The sequence below is a fragment of the Pithys albifrons genome, chromosome 18 (genome assembly GCF_047495875.1).
Source record: "Pithys albifrons albifrons isolate INPA30051 chromosome 18, PitAlb_v1, whole genome shotgun sequence".
Classification (NCBI taxonomy): Eukaryota; Metazoa; Chordata; class Aves; order Passeriformes; family Thamnophilidae; genus Pithys; species Pithys albifrons.
This window is the reverse complement of record NC_092475.1, coordinates 2,749,379-2,761,806: the sequence shown is the minus strand read 5'-3', so window position 1 is coordinate 2,761,806 and position 12,428 is coordinate 2,749,379. Positions and strand designations below refer to the sequence as shown.

Below are 12,428 nucleotides of genomic sequence, written 5' to 3'. Positions count from 1 at the left end.
AGTGATTGAAGCTGTATCTCTGCTTTTATCCTTAGGACTGGTTTTGGTTTGATTTTTTTTTAATTTTAATCTTCAGGATTATTGCTTCCTACAGCGCTGACCTTAAAAGTAAAGAAAATAATTTGATCTGCAAGCTTTTGTAAAGCACACAGCTTGTGTTATTTATTAATATTTTTTCTTGCATTCTAGCCTGTGAAGATAGCTGTACTTTCTCCTTGTTTCCTGCAGTTCTGTGTTTATGGCAGGTCTGCAACCTTTGAAATTACTGATAAGGAAGAGCTCCTTTTTTTTTTCTTTTTGGTCTAATATGCCATTATCATAACCATACAACATTGATTTTTATGTATCTGTACAGGGAAAGCCATTCAGGATGCTGATAGAGAGGGAGAAATAAAATATCTCTCTATGCATATACAAAACTCTGTTATGATGATGATGATAAGTATTTTCTGTGGAATAGGTGAATCTTGGTATAGCACTTTGTGAAGGAGACTCAGCTAAAATGCACATCCTTAATGACTCCTCTCCTTTCCTGCACAGTAACATACTTGGACAGCAAGGAAGAACAATATCTCCTTTCTTCCCAACCTGATATCCCATATAGGGAAAACCATTCAACTTTCAGTGTAAAGATGGGCACTGCTTAACACATCTCTGGAGGTGGGCAGGCAGTTTTGAAGCCCTTCTTTGATTTTCAGAGAAGAGAACTTGTTCTCCACAGGATGGTGCTAAAAATCTTTAAGAAGGGCAGGATTTCCAAGTAAATCTCCATTGCATTTCTTATGATTAGCAATAACACTTTGGTGGATAGCAGCACCCAGGATCAACTTGGAAAAGCACCATCCCATGCCCAAAAACTCTGTTATGCTCCAAGGAATAACACCAGGCTTATGCTAGAGACTCAGTATTAAAATTCACATCATTTGGGACTGTTTGCAGAGCCCAATAGCCTTGAGACAGCTCTACCTATCAGGTGTGAAATTCCCTCTAGGGAATAAGGCATCAGATTAATTTAAGCAGCCCTTGTTGTCCCACCATGTACTCACTCTCGGGGGGGATCCTGTCTTTGTGTGGACAACCAGAGAGGCTGCGATGGTGAGGGTAAAGTCCCGTGACATGGCCGGTCCCATCACAACCAGGAGTTGGACATTTGATTTCTCGCTTCTCAGGTCTTGAAGGATCTAAGGATTGTGGGAAAAGGGCGATGGGGAGCAGGTTAGTGAATTTGAAGAAGAGGTGGAAAGGAGACAAAAAATTGCTCAGGATGCTTTCCATCACTTTTACAGTCAAGAAGGGAGAAACCTTTGGCTTTGGAGTTTTTTTGCAGAAGGTGGAATTGTAACACAGAAGGTTTCAGAAATTGAAATTGCCATAGTAATTTGAAGAACTAACCCACTGCACTATGAGAGCATGGAGCAGCTCACAGTGACTGAGCAGACAGCCTGGTCAGTGACAGAGGATGCCAGAGCCCCTGCCAAGTCCCTTGTGTTGCTGTTGCCAGACTCCTAACACTGCTTTAAAACCCACTTGGGTTTTAAACCAGCCCTACTGATCAGGCTCAGATTTCCAAGGCCAATGGTCAGTTTAGCCAAGCAATTCCTCTGCTGAGAGTGAGGAACCCTCACGATGGTGTAGAGCACACCATTATTTTGTGCATTCACTGTTGACCTCCAGGATGTCCCCATCCCTCTGGGCACTGAGGATTTGTGGCTAAATTCCCCCTGTGGGCTGTGAGCTCCCTCCCATCAGCCTAATTATCACAGGGTGTTAAGCAGACAAGTTCATCTCTTCCATTGGGGATGGGAAGGAAGGAGAGGCTTGTCCCTGTACCTTTGCCATAGTAGCTCTTTCGGATGCTGTCCAGCGGTTTGCTCTGTTTGTCATCCACCTGGAAGTGCTTTACGTGTTCCCCTGGCAGCCGGCTGGGCTCCCGCACGATCTTCACCTGCTCGGCTTTCAGAGCAATGGCCTGTTCCAGCAGCCCCAGGTTCCCCCTTGTCATCATGTCGTACATCTCGGACTCATCAGTCACGGCTGATTTCTGGGAACGGGCATCGTCGTCCTTGTCATCATCCGACCGGACCTCCACGATGACCGAGTACTCGGGCTTTGGGCTGAACTGCCCTTCACAGTGGCTTTTCTGGGTGTCCTGAGAAGTGTGAGGAGCTTCTTCACAGATCACTTCAGGAACCATCTCCTCCTCTTCTTCATCCTCCTCTTCATCCTCTTCTTCCTCTTCCTCATCATCCTCCTCCTCCTCTTCCTCCTCCTCCTCATCTTCCTCCTCATCATCATCATCCTCTTCCTCTGCTTCTGCCTTTTCCAGTTTACAGGACTCCTCGCAGTTGGCCTCATCCCGGTGCTCCGGACACAACTCGCTGCTGCGTTCGCTGGTGACCTCAATGACCTCCTCTGCATCCTCTGTTTGGATGATGATCTCCTTGTCGCACTCCTCTTCCACCAACTCTTCTCCTGCATCCTCATGGACCAAATGCACAACGTTGGATGGTGGCTTGGAGACCTGCAGCTCCGTTTCGGGCAGCTGCCCTTCGATGGCAAGGGTTTCCTCCGCTATTTGGCCCAGGTTTAGGAGAGAGTTGGCGATTATTTCTTGGTAGCTGCTGTAGTTGGCCTTGCTGGGCCCAGATGTACTTGTTGCTGTGTTTTGTCCATAATGTGTTGATTTTGCTGGGCTTCTGTCTGAGGGGGGGGAAAGAAGGAATAGAAAGAAAAAGGGGAAAAGAAAGGAAGGCCAAGAAAGAAGAGAAAAAGGAAGAAAAGAAGAAAGGAGAGAAAGAAGGAAGAGAAGAAAAGAGGAAAGGAGAGAAAAGAGGAAAGGGGGAAACAGGAAAGGGAGAAGGAAAGGGAGGGAAAGAAAGGGGGGAAAGAAGAAGAGGGAGGGAGAAAAGGGGGGAGGGAAGGGGGGAAAAAGGGGGGAAAGAAAGAAGGAGGAAAAGGAAAAAGGATGAAAAGAAAGTAATTATGTAAGCTCATAAACATCTCTTTTTTGTATTTAAATTTATTTGAAACCAGAGCCTGGCTGTTCTACCCCTGAAGAGGCCTAATCTATTGCATTTGGGGATGGCAGGTAGAAAGGGGATTTCCACATGGAAGTTTTCATAGGGTTCAAATGCCCCATATTCCCAGCAATCCCTACCCTTCCCTCACCCCCCTCCCTGTCAGCAGCCCTCTGATCCCCCTGTTAGCAGTGCTCCCCAGACCAGGGCTCTGAAACAGTGAGCAGGACAGTGTCAGGACCAGGGCTGAACACCCATCTCCTTTGCTGGTCACTTCTCTTCTTGGATAGCAGCCAGATCCAGGCAGGGGAATGATTCTTGTTGAGCCCCTCACAGCACCAATGTGGGACTCTGGCTGCCTTCCCCACTGCCATCTGAGCCACACAGTGAGTTCCTCTGTGCTTTCCATGAGTCTTTCCCCAGGGAGCATCCCTGATGGAAAAGCTCTCATTTTTGTGACACTGGAGACAATCAATGTGTGTCCCCTCTCAGCTTAAGCAGAGCTTTGCTGTTATGCTTCCACCCAAAGCAATAATTGAAGGACTCATCCTGTACATAATTCAGAGGAGCTATAACTCCTGGTTGTTAACACTCCCTGCCCTTTCTTCATCTGCAGAACACAGCCCTGCAATCAATAATGATAAAGCACCTTCAGCTGGCTCGGGGCTGCGGGTCTCCTCCTGCTCCATCGTCTCTGCCTCGTCCTCCTCCAGCATCCCCTCTGACTCGTCAGAGCCAGACTCCTCCTTTGCCTCGGCCTCCTCGCTGCCGTCGCTGTCGACGTTGTAGCCTTCGTCCAAGGCCAGTTTGAGCGGATGGGATTTTCTCTTTGACACCAGATGTTCGGCCTCCGCATCCTGAAGTTTCCTCTTCTTTGCTAGAGGGCAGCTTTGTAAACTACAGATGGGATCAAGGAGCAGAGGGAAGGCATTCCCAAGTGAGAAAGGCCTAGTTACCTCATCCCAATCAGTTAGGCAAAGGCAAGTGGGACAAATACACAAGCACTACCAAAAAACCCATCCAGCAGCCCAGATTTTTAGCTGGTTTAATCCTTCATGGCCAAGTCTGCTCTCAGATCTTGACTTTGTACAACTGCATCAAATTTTTTTCAGAAATGATGCAACATCCTTACAGTTGTGGTCCAGGGAGCAGCAGGACCAGCAGTTCCCAGCACCACTGTTGGTGATGGGCATCAGGATCACCATGAAACCAAGCAGGGGATGCAGAACTGGCCTCCAGGCATGTCCACCAACTGCTCCAGTTTCACCATTATACCATGATGATAACCATCAGTTAAGGCTGGCAAGGCCTCCAAGGCAGACAGTGTGTTCTTATTTGCCCTCCCCATCCACAGAGGCACTAAGCAAACCAAAATCTCTGCCTGTCAACAGCTCCCACCAACCCCAGACACCTGAGTGAGGTACTTCTGCCATGGTTTGGGGTCTGTAGGAAGGCTGCTGTCAGCCTGGAGAAACACACCTCCCCAGAATCCCTTAGGCTCTGATGGAGAGACAGAAACAGGCTCTCTGATTGGCAGATTTGGGGCAGACAAGTTGGGTTGCTGCTCTAAATCAGACTTTTTCCAGTGAACCTCTAGGTTTCTTGCTCACATTTTTCCACTCCACTACCTCCAATCCAGCCTCACCTTCTGTGTCTCGCATACTTCCCACGGATGTGTCCTGAGCCGTTACAGCCTGGGGTTGGACAGCTTGAGAGGGAAACAAGCAAACATCAAGAACATCAATAGGACTCAGAAAATTAATTTTTAATTACAAATGTGTCAACTATAGTCAGTTCAACAGGTCCTGTTCCCAAGAAACAAAATAATTGCAAACAGCAAGGTAATTTCCCTCAAATGCTTCAGCTTGTCCCTTTGAATTCCAAGGGAGGAGACCAGGAGACCAGCCTTGCAGTTTGCTAAAAATTAATGAAATTACTCACCTCATTTAATTAGATGAACGGTTCACTATAGTTTTATGAGTATGTTTAATTAAAGATTTGCATGTGTAAGAGCAAGCTTTTAAAGGCAGACAGCTCTGCCTCCCCGCTGCCACTCTTTGGTGGCTTATCAGGGAACTGGAGTTCCTCACAGTAAGAAATGGGTTTTTTTGGAAAGAGCAGACTGGAAGTGGATCAAGGAGGTTTCAGCCAGAGCACTTTGGTGAAGATCACCAGGACTAAAATCCTCAACAGCACCTCGGAGCCCCACTTCTGGGGGGATGGATTTAGTTGACCAGATCTCCTGAATCCCTGTGGTTTTTTCCTGCTGCTCTGCAGAAGAGGATGAGTTAAAGACTTGCAGGGAGCTCTGAGCCACACTCACAGCCACTGCTGCCTCCCCTTGAGCATCCCTCAGCACGGCGCGGGACCACGCGCCTCCCCTGCAGGGGTAATTAGTCTCAGCTTCAGGAGCTGTAAGGGCTCCAGATAAGAAGCATTAAAGCAAACATTTTCTGGCAAAACCAGATTACGGCATTGATTATAGGATGCCCAAGTGACTTGCCTGATGTCTGAGGAATTCTGGAGTCATGTAGGATTAATAACCTCATTTAGCACTGTATCACCCTCAGCCTGGGAAGTGGGAAGCACTAATGAAATCTCCTGATGACAGTGCAAAGGGAGAAGGCATTGCCAGCCCAGAGGGGATCTGGCCAGCCTGTTATTCTTGGAGTAAAAGTCACGGGACAACGTTAAATAGTATCAAGTGCCAAGTCAGGCTTCAGAGACTCAGAATTTCTGCTCTCAGCAGAGAGCTCAGCCCTTGTGGAAAGCTGAGGACACGGAGGATCCAACTGTACTAATGGGTGCAGCAGCTCTGAGGGCACCGGCGGGTTAGTAATGGTTCAACTCCCCAGAATACAAGTCAGATTGCTGTGTTCAAAAAATGTAATTCAACCCAAAACCAGGACAGGTACAGGTGGTTGAACCGTCAGGAGAGTAGGAATCCAGGGAAGGAGAGTAGGAATCCAGGGAGACTGGATTGCTTTAGGTTAGCAAAGCTAATGCTGAGAAGGTAAATGGTGGCAGCACATCCACTAAGGGGATGCAGCTTTCTAGGTGGGTGGAAGCTGCACCTCCTGGCTCCTCCAAGACAAGTCCCCCCCCTTCCTGCTGTCCCCTTTGCTTGTGGCCTGGTTTGAACCCGTGATGCTGAGCATCCCTCAATGCCATCACTTGGGGGATGGCTCTCAGCTCTGTCAGCACCCACACACAGCCCAAGCCCCATCACATCTGGGGGCTGGCCTGGCAGTGAGGTGTCCATTTCTCCAGCAGAACACTCGAGGTCATATAGAAAAAGATCTCATCTCACTAACATGTGGAGCAACCTCACTAACAAGGGGGAGCTACCTCATTTGCTGCTCATGATCTAAACCGCTATTTAATTTTAATTGTCCTGATTGAGGCTGCTCTGTCCTGAGCAGCCCCAGAGACACTTTCACTGACTGCACACCAAGAGACAGGGCAGTGTTTATGCCACCAGTGACTTGCCTGAAAAAGGTCTTATTCAGTGGGAAACAAGAGCAGCTCTGATGAAGATGTTACAGGCTTTTGTAAATTTTCCTATATCAATTAAAACTGATTACCCCTACCCCATTTTTGATGTGGTGAAATGAAGCCTGCAATAAAAAGTATGTAGGAAAGAGGCAAGTGGTTCAGCATCGAGGTTTGCCAAAGCAGGTGTCGATTTGGGATGTTTCTGGTTTCAGTGTGTTAATTTAATGCCTTTTAAAAGCACCAGCACAGAGGTGATGCTCTACATGCTCTGGGCCAGGCTTTCCCTCCCCACTCTCCTTTGGGAAGGTTTCGTGTATTTTGGCAGGAGTCCCAAAAGGGGAAAGGAGCTTCGAGGTCTATTAAAGCTGTTCTCCATCTCTCTCGAGCCACCACACCGACCAGCTCTCCCCCTCTCTCTCCAGCCTTCATCTGCTTGACAAAAGGCCTTCTTATTGTTATGCAGACGATGCCCTGCTTCCAATTAGTCGATTAATCGTCCAGTTATTCAGGCAATTAGGTGACAGCTGCAGAGATGGCTTTGTGGAGCACTCTGTCCTGCCCCTTAGATATGTCACCTGCTCCAATTACCACCTCCACTCAAGTGTTCAGCAATAAAAGTTGGAGAAGGGGCAAGCCCACCCCTCACTCCTCCCGGCTCTCCAGAGTAATAGCAGAGTGGAGGAGCAGAAATGCTCTGAAATTGGGTTGGTTAAGGTCCAATTACTCTTTGCCACACACGGTTTTCTACGGAAAGCTGCTAGGAGAGGCAGCCCCTGCTATTAGAGCCTGTCCAGGTTAAGGACTCCTACCTCTTGTATAAGCCCTTGTGCAAGGTTTAATGGGAGCTTAGGGGTGGGGGAGGCTGTTATATCTAATAAGAATCTCTGTAGGGCTGCAGAGGCTCCACTCCTGCTCTTTTGGCTGCTGCTGTTGGCAAGCCAGCACTGCTAAATGAGTGGCAACAGGACCGTGGTGACTAAACAGGGGACAAGAGGCCAAAGGAGGAGCATCTGGCATGAGAAGTGATGTGACACGATGTTGTTTGGGGGAAATAGGAGGTTGTAAAATATGTGGAAAAGAAACTCCGGTTGGTTAGTAGGATGTTGTCCCTAATGATCTTGAAATAAAAAACATGGCCATTAGGTTTTGCTGGGGTTTAGATAAAGGGTTTGACAGAGGATGGCTGAAAGGTCTCCAGTTTAATGTGCCCCTTTCCAGAGGTCCTATTTTGATTCCTGAAATGAGTTGTCATGTGCTACTGCGGGAACTTGGGCACACCAATATAACCCCCCCCAGCAAGCCCTCCACCCCCCCAGTCCCACCAGTCTGCTGCACACACACAGGTTCCCGAGCTGAGGGGCTTCTCCCAAGCAGTCCCACCATGTGGCCCCCACTCCCTCCCGCGGCCGAGGAGGAGCAGGGTCCTTCCTTACCTCACCTCCTGGCCGATGAGCTCCGTGGGCACTGGGCGAAGGGACAGATGCAGCAATGGAAATAAACACAGGTCAAAAACACAACAGGCGTGCCCGGCCCCACCCCCGAGACTTTCCCCTTCGCCGGGGGAAACTCTCCTGCCGACAGCTGCGTGTCTATTCCCTCCTCGGGCATCCCACTTGGGACAGAAAGGGAAAAACTATCCTGATGTCATTTACTGCGTGCCAGCCTGTAGTAAATCATAATCCTGCCCTGTAAATCCTCATCCCTCTGCTTATTTTCAAGCACGTGAGTGCACGTTTGCAGCATCAGGGACTACCTGTCTTCACTAAACACAAGGTGACTTTGAAGTCAGTGGAGCTGTACTGACGTGCATGCATGTCACACAAACAAGTTTAAGTAAAGAGTGAGTTTTTCATTGCCTTCTTCTCTATGTTTGCCTTTAAAATCTGCTCATCAATTTCTTCTTTCAAAGTTTACAACTGTTTTGCTGAAATGGCCACATTCACCTCTACAACACTAATATTTTTCTCCTCCCCTTATCACACTGGACTGATGCATGAGCCCCTGCCAATGTTCAGACATATGGTAGGGGATGTATTACTTGGGGTTTAGGGTAAACAACAGTTTGTAGGGGATTTAGGTATTATTCCCCACTTGTGACTGAGGACTTCTCACTGCTCACAATAACTACATACAATAACTTCACATTGTAGCTGAACTCTTACATACAGCCAGGAATCCAAATAATCAGGAGGAAAAAAATCCCTCAACACAAATCTAAATTCGCCCAGGCTAAAAACCATAACACATTTGCTCAATTTGTTTGAGCTAATTGGGATTCCTGGGATCGAGCTCCCAGTGGGATGACTCACAAGCTTCAACAAACTGGAGGCAGTGGCAAGTCCCAGGGTGTATACAATAAATTACCTTTTCACATGGAGAAACCCAGATTCAAGAATGGGGAAGGCAGGGTGTGAGAAAATAAATAGACTCAGGGGGCTCTCATGTGCAACCTGAGCGAGCACCTTTGTGTATGTGAAACAAAGCAGTGAAATCCAAATATCCAAGCTTGGTTCAACACAGCTGGCAGCATCTGGGTTTGGTTTTGTTTTTAAAAGATGCAGATGCTGTGAAGAGCAAGGAGAAATGAGCATGAGGACAAAGGAAGATGGTCCAGCCCAGCTGTAGGATGGTAGTCCCTGCAGCCATCACACCTTTCCAACCTTGTTCGTTCCTCACTTTCAGCCACCTTTGTCATTTGTCAAAACCACAACCACAAAAAGGAACCAAAATACAGACACTGGTCTGTAACCATCACACATGGCTATGGGCTCAGAGCCCCTCGCCTTCTCCCAAAGAAATACATGCAAAGACCTGCACTTGTTTTTCTTTTTTTTTTTTTTTAAATCAGAAAATAAATACCAATCAAGCTTTGCATTAACCAGTCGTTTGTCCTCCCACCCCTGCCGGGGGATGGCCTGTTTGCTTCTCCAACATGAGCTACTTCTGCCAGGCACTCTTAGATGTGCAACTTCAAAGCCACTGGCAGAGTGAGCATGATGAAAGCCCCGGGAGCTGATCTGAAGCTCCAGTGATTGCCATCCCCTACAGCAAAGCATGCACAGGGGCTTTTTTTTTTTTTAATTTGCTTGTTATTTTCCTCCTTCTTGGTGTAGAGAAGGAGGGTTAAATATCATAAGGACCCATAAAGGTTTGTGGTTGGGAGTTTTGTGAGATTTTTAGTAAAATTTCAGTGAGGTTGGGGAGCAGGAGGCAGTGAGAATAACTTAAAGAGTTAAGCCTGGACCTGAAAAATCAAAGCCTATTTGGAACAAGGCAGGTTGCTCAGGACTGCACAGCCCAGTGCTGAGGGATAACCAGATGCTCACCTCTGACAGACTTGGATCGTGTGCGTGCTCTCTTGTCGTCATTTTCTAAACTCATCTGCAACGGAAAGAAAAAATCAGTGCTGAAACATAACAAGAAAATTATCATTAAAGGACAATCTTGCATGTGGTTGTTGCTTTGTGTGAAAACCTTGGCAACAGGGACAGCTTTCCTGTGGTTTTGCAATGGAAGTTTCTCACTTTGATGCCACTGTTTTACCCACAGTGGCCAAATTTAACTATTTGAAATTAACTTCCATATCCTGGGAAAGGACTCTCTGCTTGTTGGGTATGACAGAGGGACAAACACCCAGATGTGATGGTCAGTGATGGAGAATGGCTGTGCCTGAGATAGCACTTGCTAAGGGCAGAACTGGTGTCTCTGGATTTACATCACAGAAGTGCTGTGAGCACCTAAGTGGAATTGCCAGCACATGTTCAGAAATCTCTGAATACATGTTCAAGATTATCTCCTTCCTGAGAAGAGCAATTTTCACAAGTGTCCTAAAGAGCAACCTCTCCTCTGCTTAAATTTGCCACAAAGAGGACTGCATGTAAATAACCCCCAACATGGACATCAAACAGGAGGGTCTGCAGGGAACATGGGCATGAATAAGTAACACTGGGGACTTCAAAGTGCTTGATATTAATTAAACATCACCACATACCACAAGGCAGCGGAAGGCTGAAGTGCAGCCACCTCTGGGGTGCAGCACCCAAGCCCTGGTGTCAGAGGGGTTTTGAAATCAGGCAGTGCCTGGAGTGGGGAGCAGGAAACAAGGGACCTCCAAGGCAAGGCCCAAAGACACAGCTGGAATAATATAAATGAGATTTCATGAAAGTTGTCAAAGGAGTGGCTGAAGTGGTCAAAGAGCTGGTTTACATCTTGCTCTCAACACAACACTGTCTGCAGGCAGGAATGTTTGGCAGCAAATGCCAAGGGGGAACTTCAGGACTGGGGTGTGAGAAGGGACAGGGATTGTAGCCTGGTAGGCTGGTGACAAGATAATTTGGATTTTTCTTCAGTGTTGCCATGTGGGACATTTCCTCAATGAGAAGGAGAGAGAAAAATGAGGGAAAGGACAACTTACAAGTGGCACTTGACATAAGACTAACAAAATGACTTCAGAAAATCCTCTACAAAGCCCATTAGAGAAGGAATGAAATGGCTCCTATGCCAACTCCAAATGTGGAGGTTCCATGGCAAACCCTCCAGCACCCCTGACAGAGCAGGGGCACCAGTAGCTGCTCCCCCTGGCCAAGGGGCAGGAAGGGACATGTATGCAGAGCTTGTGTTGCTCTGCTGGCAGTAGGAATGATGCAGGTATGATTTGTGCCCTGCATCCCTATATGCACTTTAAACCCCTTCCTTGGTGGATACTGCTCACAGTCCCCAGCAGGAGAGGCCAGGGAACCTCACCCTCAAAGGATGCACTGCTTGGTGCTTCCACTGGTGTTTGGAGGCAGCAAAAAGGCAGGGAGAGGGGACCAAGCCCATATGGCAGCACAGCTAAAACCTCCTCAGAGGGGAGGAATGAAGTTTCCCCAAGTGCCTCTCTCCTTTCTGCCCTCCAGAAATTCAGTGTTAGCATGCAATGATTTATGTGATTTGTTAGATAGGGAGGTTGGAGAGAAAAGGAAAAAAAAAAGAAAAAAAAAGTGTTGGGGGCAATCAAAACCTGGAGCAATTTATGCATCCTGTCAGCATTCAGCTCATGGCACTGCAGTGTTGCGCTCCACGTTTATTACAATCTTCCCAATAACACAGCAGACAATTACTATAATTTGTATTTTTAAAGCCCTGGTTCCCTGTGGACCAATGGCTCACGTTTAAAGTGTGGAGAGGAGCAGGTGTCACAGGGACTTCATTACATTTATGAGCCTTTCAACATCAGCGCGTGCTGAGCTCGCTCCCTAATGCCGCTGCACGCCACAATACAACTAATACCTTGGATTGCTGGGAGCCTCCAACCAAAAGGAATTTCAGAGGGGGCTTTTTCTTTTTTCCTTTTTTCTTTTTTTTTTTTTCCAACAGATCTCTCAGGGGATTGGCACATGTTGGGCTGGTGCCTTGACAATGTGAGTTTCCTGCAGGTCGGTTATTCAAAGTGGCAGAGGAGGTCAGGCTGAGGGAAGAGCAATGGGCATCACCTGCAAGCAGCCAGCTCTGGCCAAAACAAAGAGGCCACAGGGCCAGCATGGAAAGCAAAGCAAAATTTCATTTTTCTTAAGCCCATCCTTCAAGGACAGGTAGTGGGAAAGGAGTCAAGCTGCTTGTCTATAAAAGTGGGAGGTCCATAAATGGGGAAAATCCCATTTCATGTCATGTTTGTCTCCAGGAAATTAAGTATCACATCTGAGCTAACATCCAGGCTCCTCTCTACACCACAGCACCTCAAAGTAATTCCTTCCATTGCCTTCCACACCTCTTTCAAGCCAGGGTCAAATGCCCTGGGAAGACAGAAACACACTCAGTCACCACATGGGCAATGGAGACAGGAGCCACCTAAGACAGGAACAGACCCACAGAATTATAGAATTATTAGAGCTGGAAGGGACTGCTGGAGACGAAAACTTTGCTGAGGAGCAAAGA

The 12,428-nt window shown here is 47.5% G+C and overlaps 1 protein-coding gene across 7 annotated transcripts in view; it reads right to left on the bottom strand.

The window, feature by feature from the left end:
- The window catches only part of MYT1 (myelin transcription factor 1), a 62,846-nt gene that overhangs the window by 23,204 nt on the left and 27,214 nt on the right, over window positions 1–12,428 (bottom strand). For all 7 annotated transcript variants that reach the window (XR_011699345.1, XM_071573023.1, XM_071573024.1 and 4 more), the window contains exons 3-8: window positions 9,839–9,893; window positions 7,946–7,976; window positions 4,663–4,725; window positions 3,667–3,914; window positions 1,831–2,700; window positions 1,047–1,181 (exon numbers count right to left, since the gene is read on the bottom strand). Coding sequence is in view for 6 of the 7 variants with exons in the window: in XM_071573023.1 (XP_071429124.1) it covers window positions 1,047–1,181; window positions 1,831–2,700; window positions 3,667–3,914; window positions 4,663–4,725; window positions 7,946–7,976; window positions 9,839–9,893 (1,402 nt within the window). In the remaining variant the exon portion in view is untranslated. The remainder of the gene's footprint in view (window positions 1–1,046; window positions 1,182–1,830; window positions 2,701–3,666; window positions 3,915–4,662; window positions 4,726–7,945; window positions 7,977–9,838; window positions 9,894–12,428) is intronic.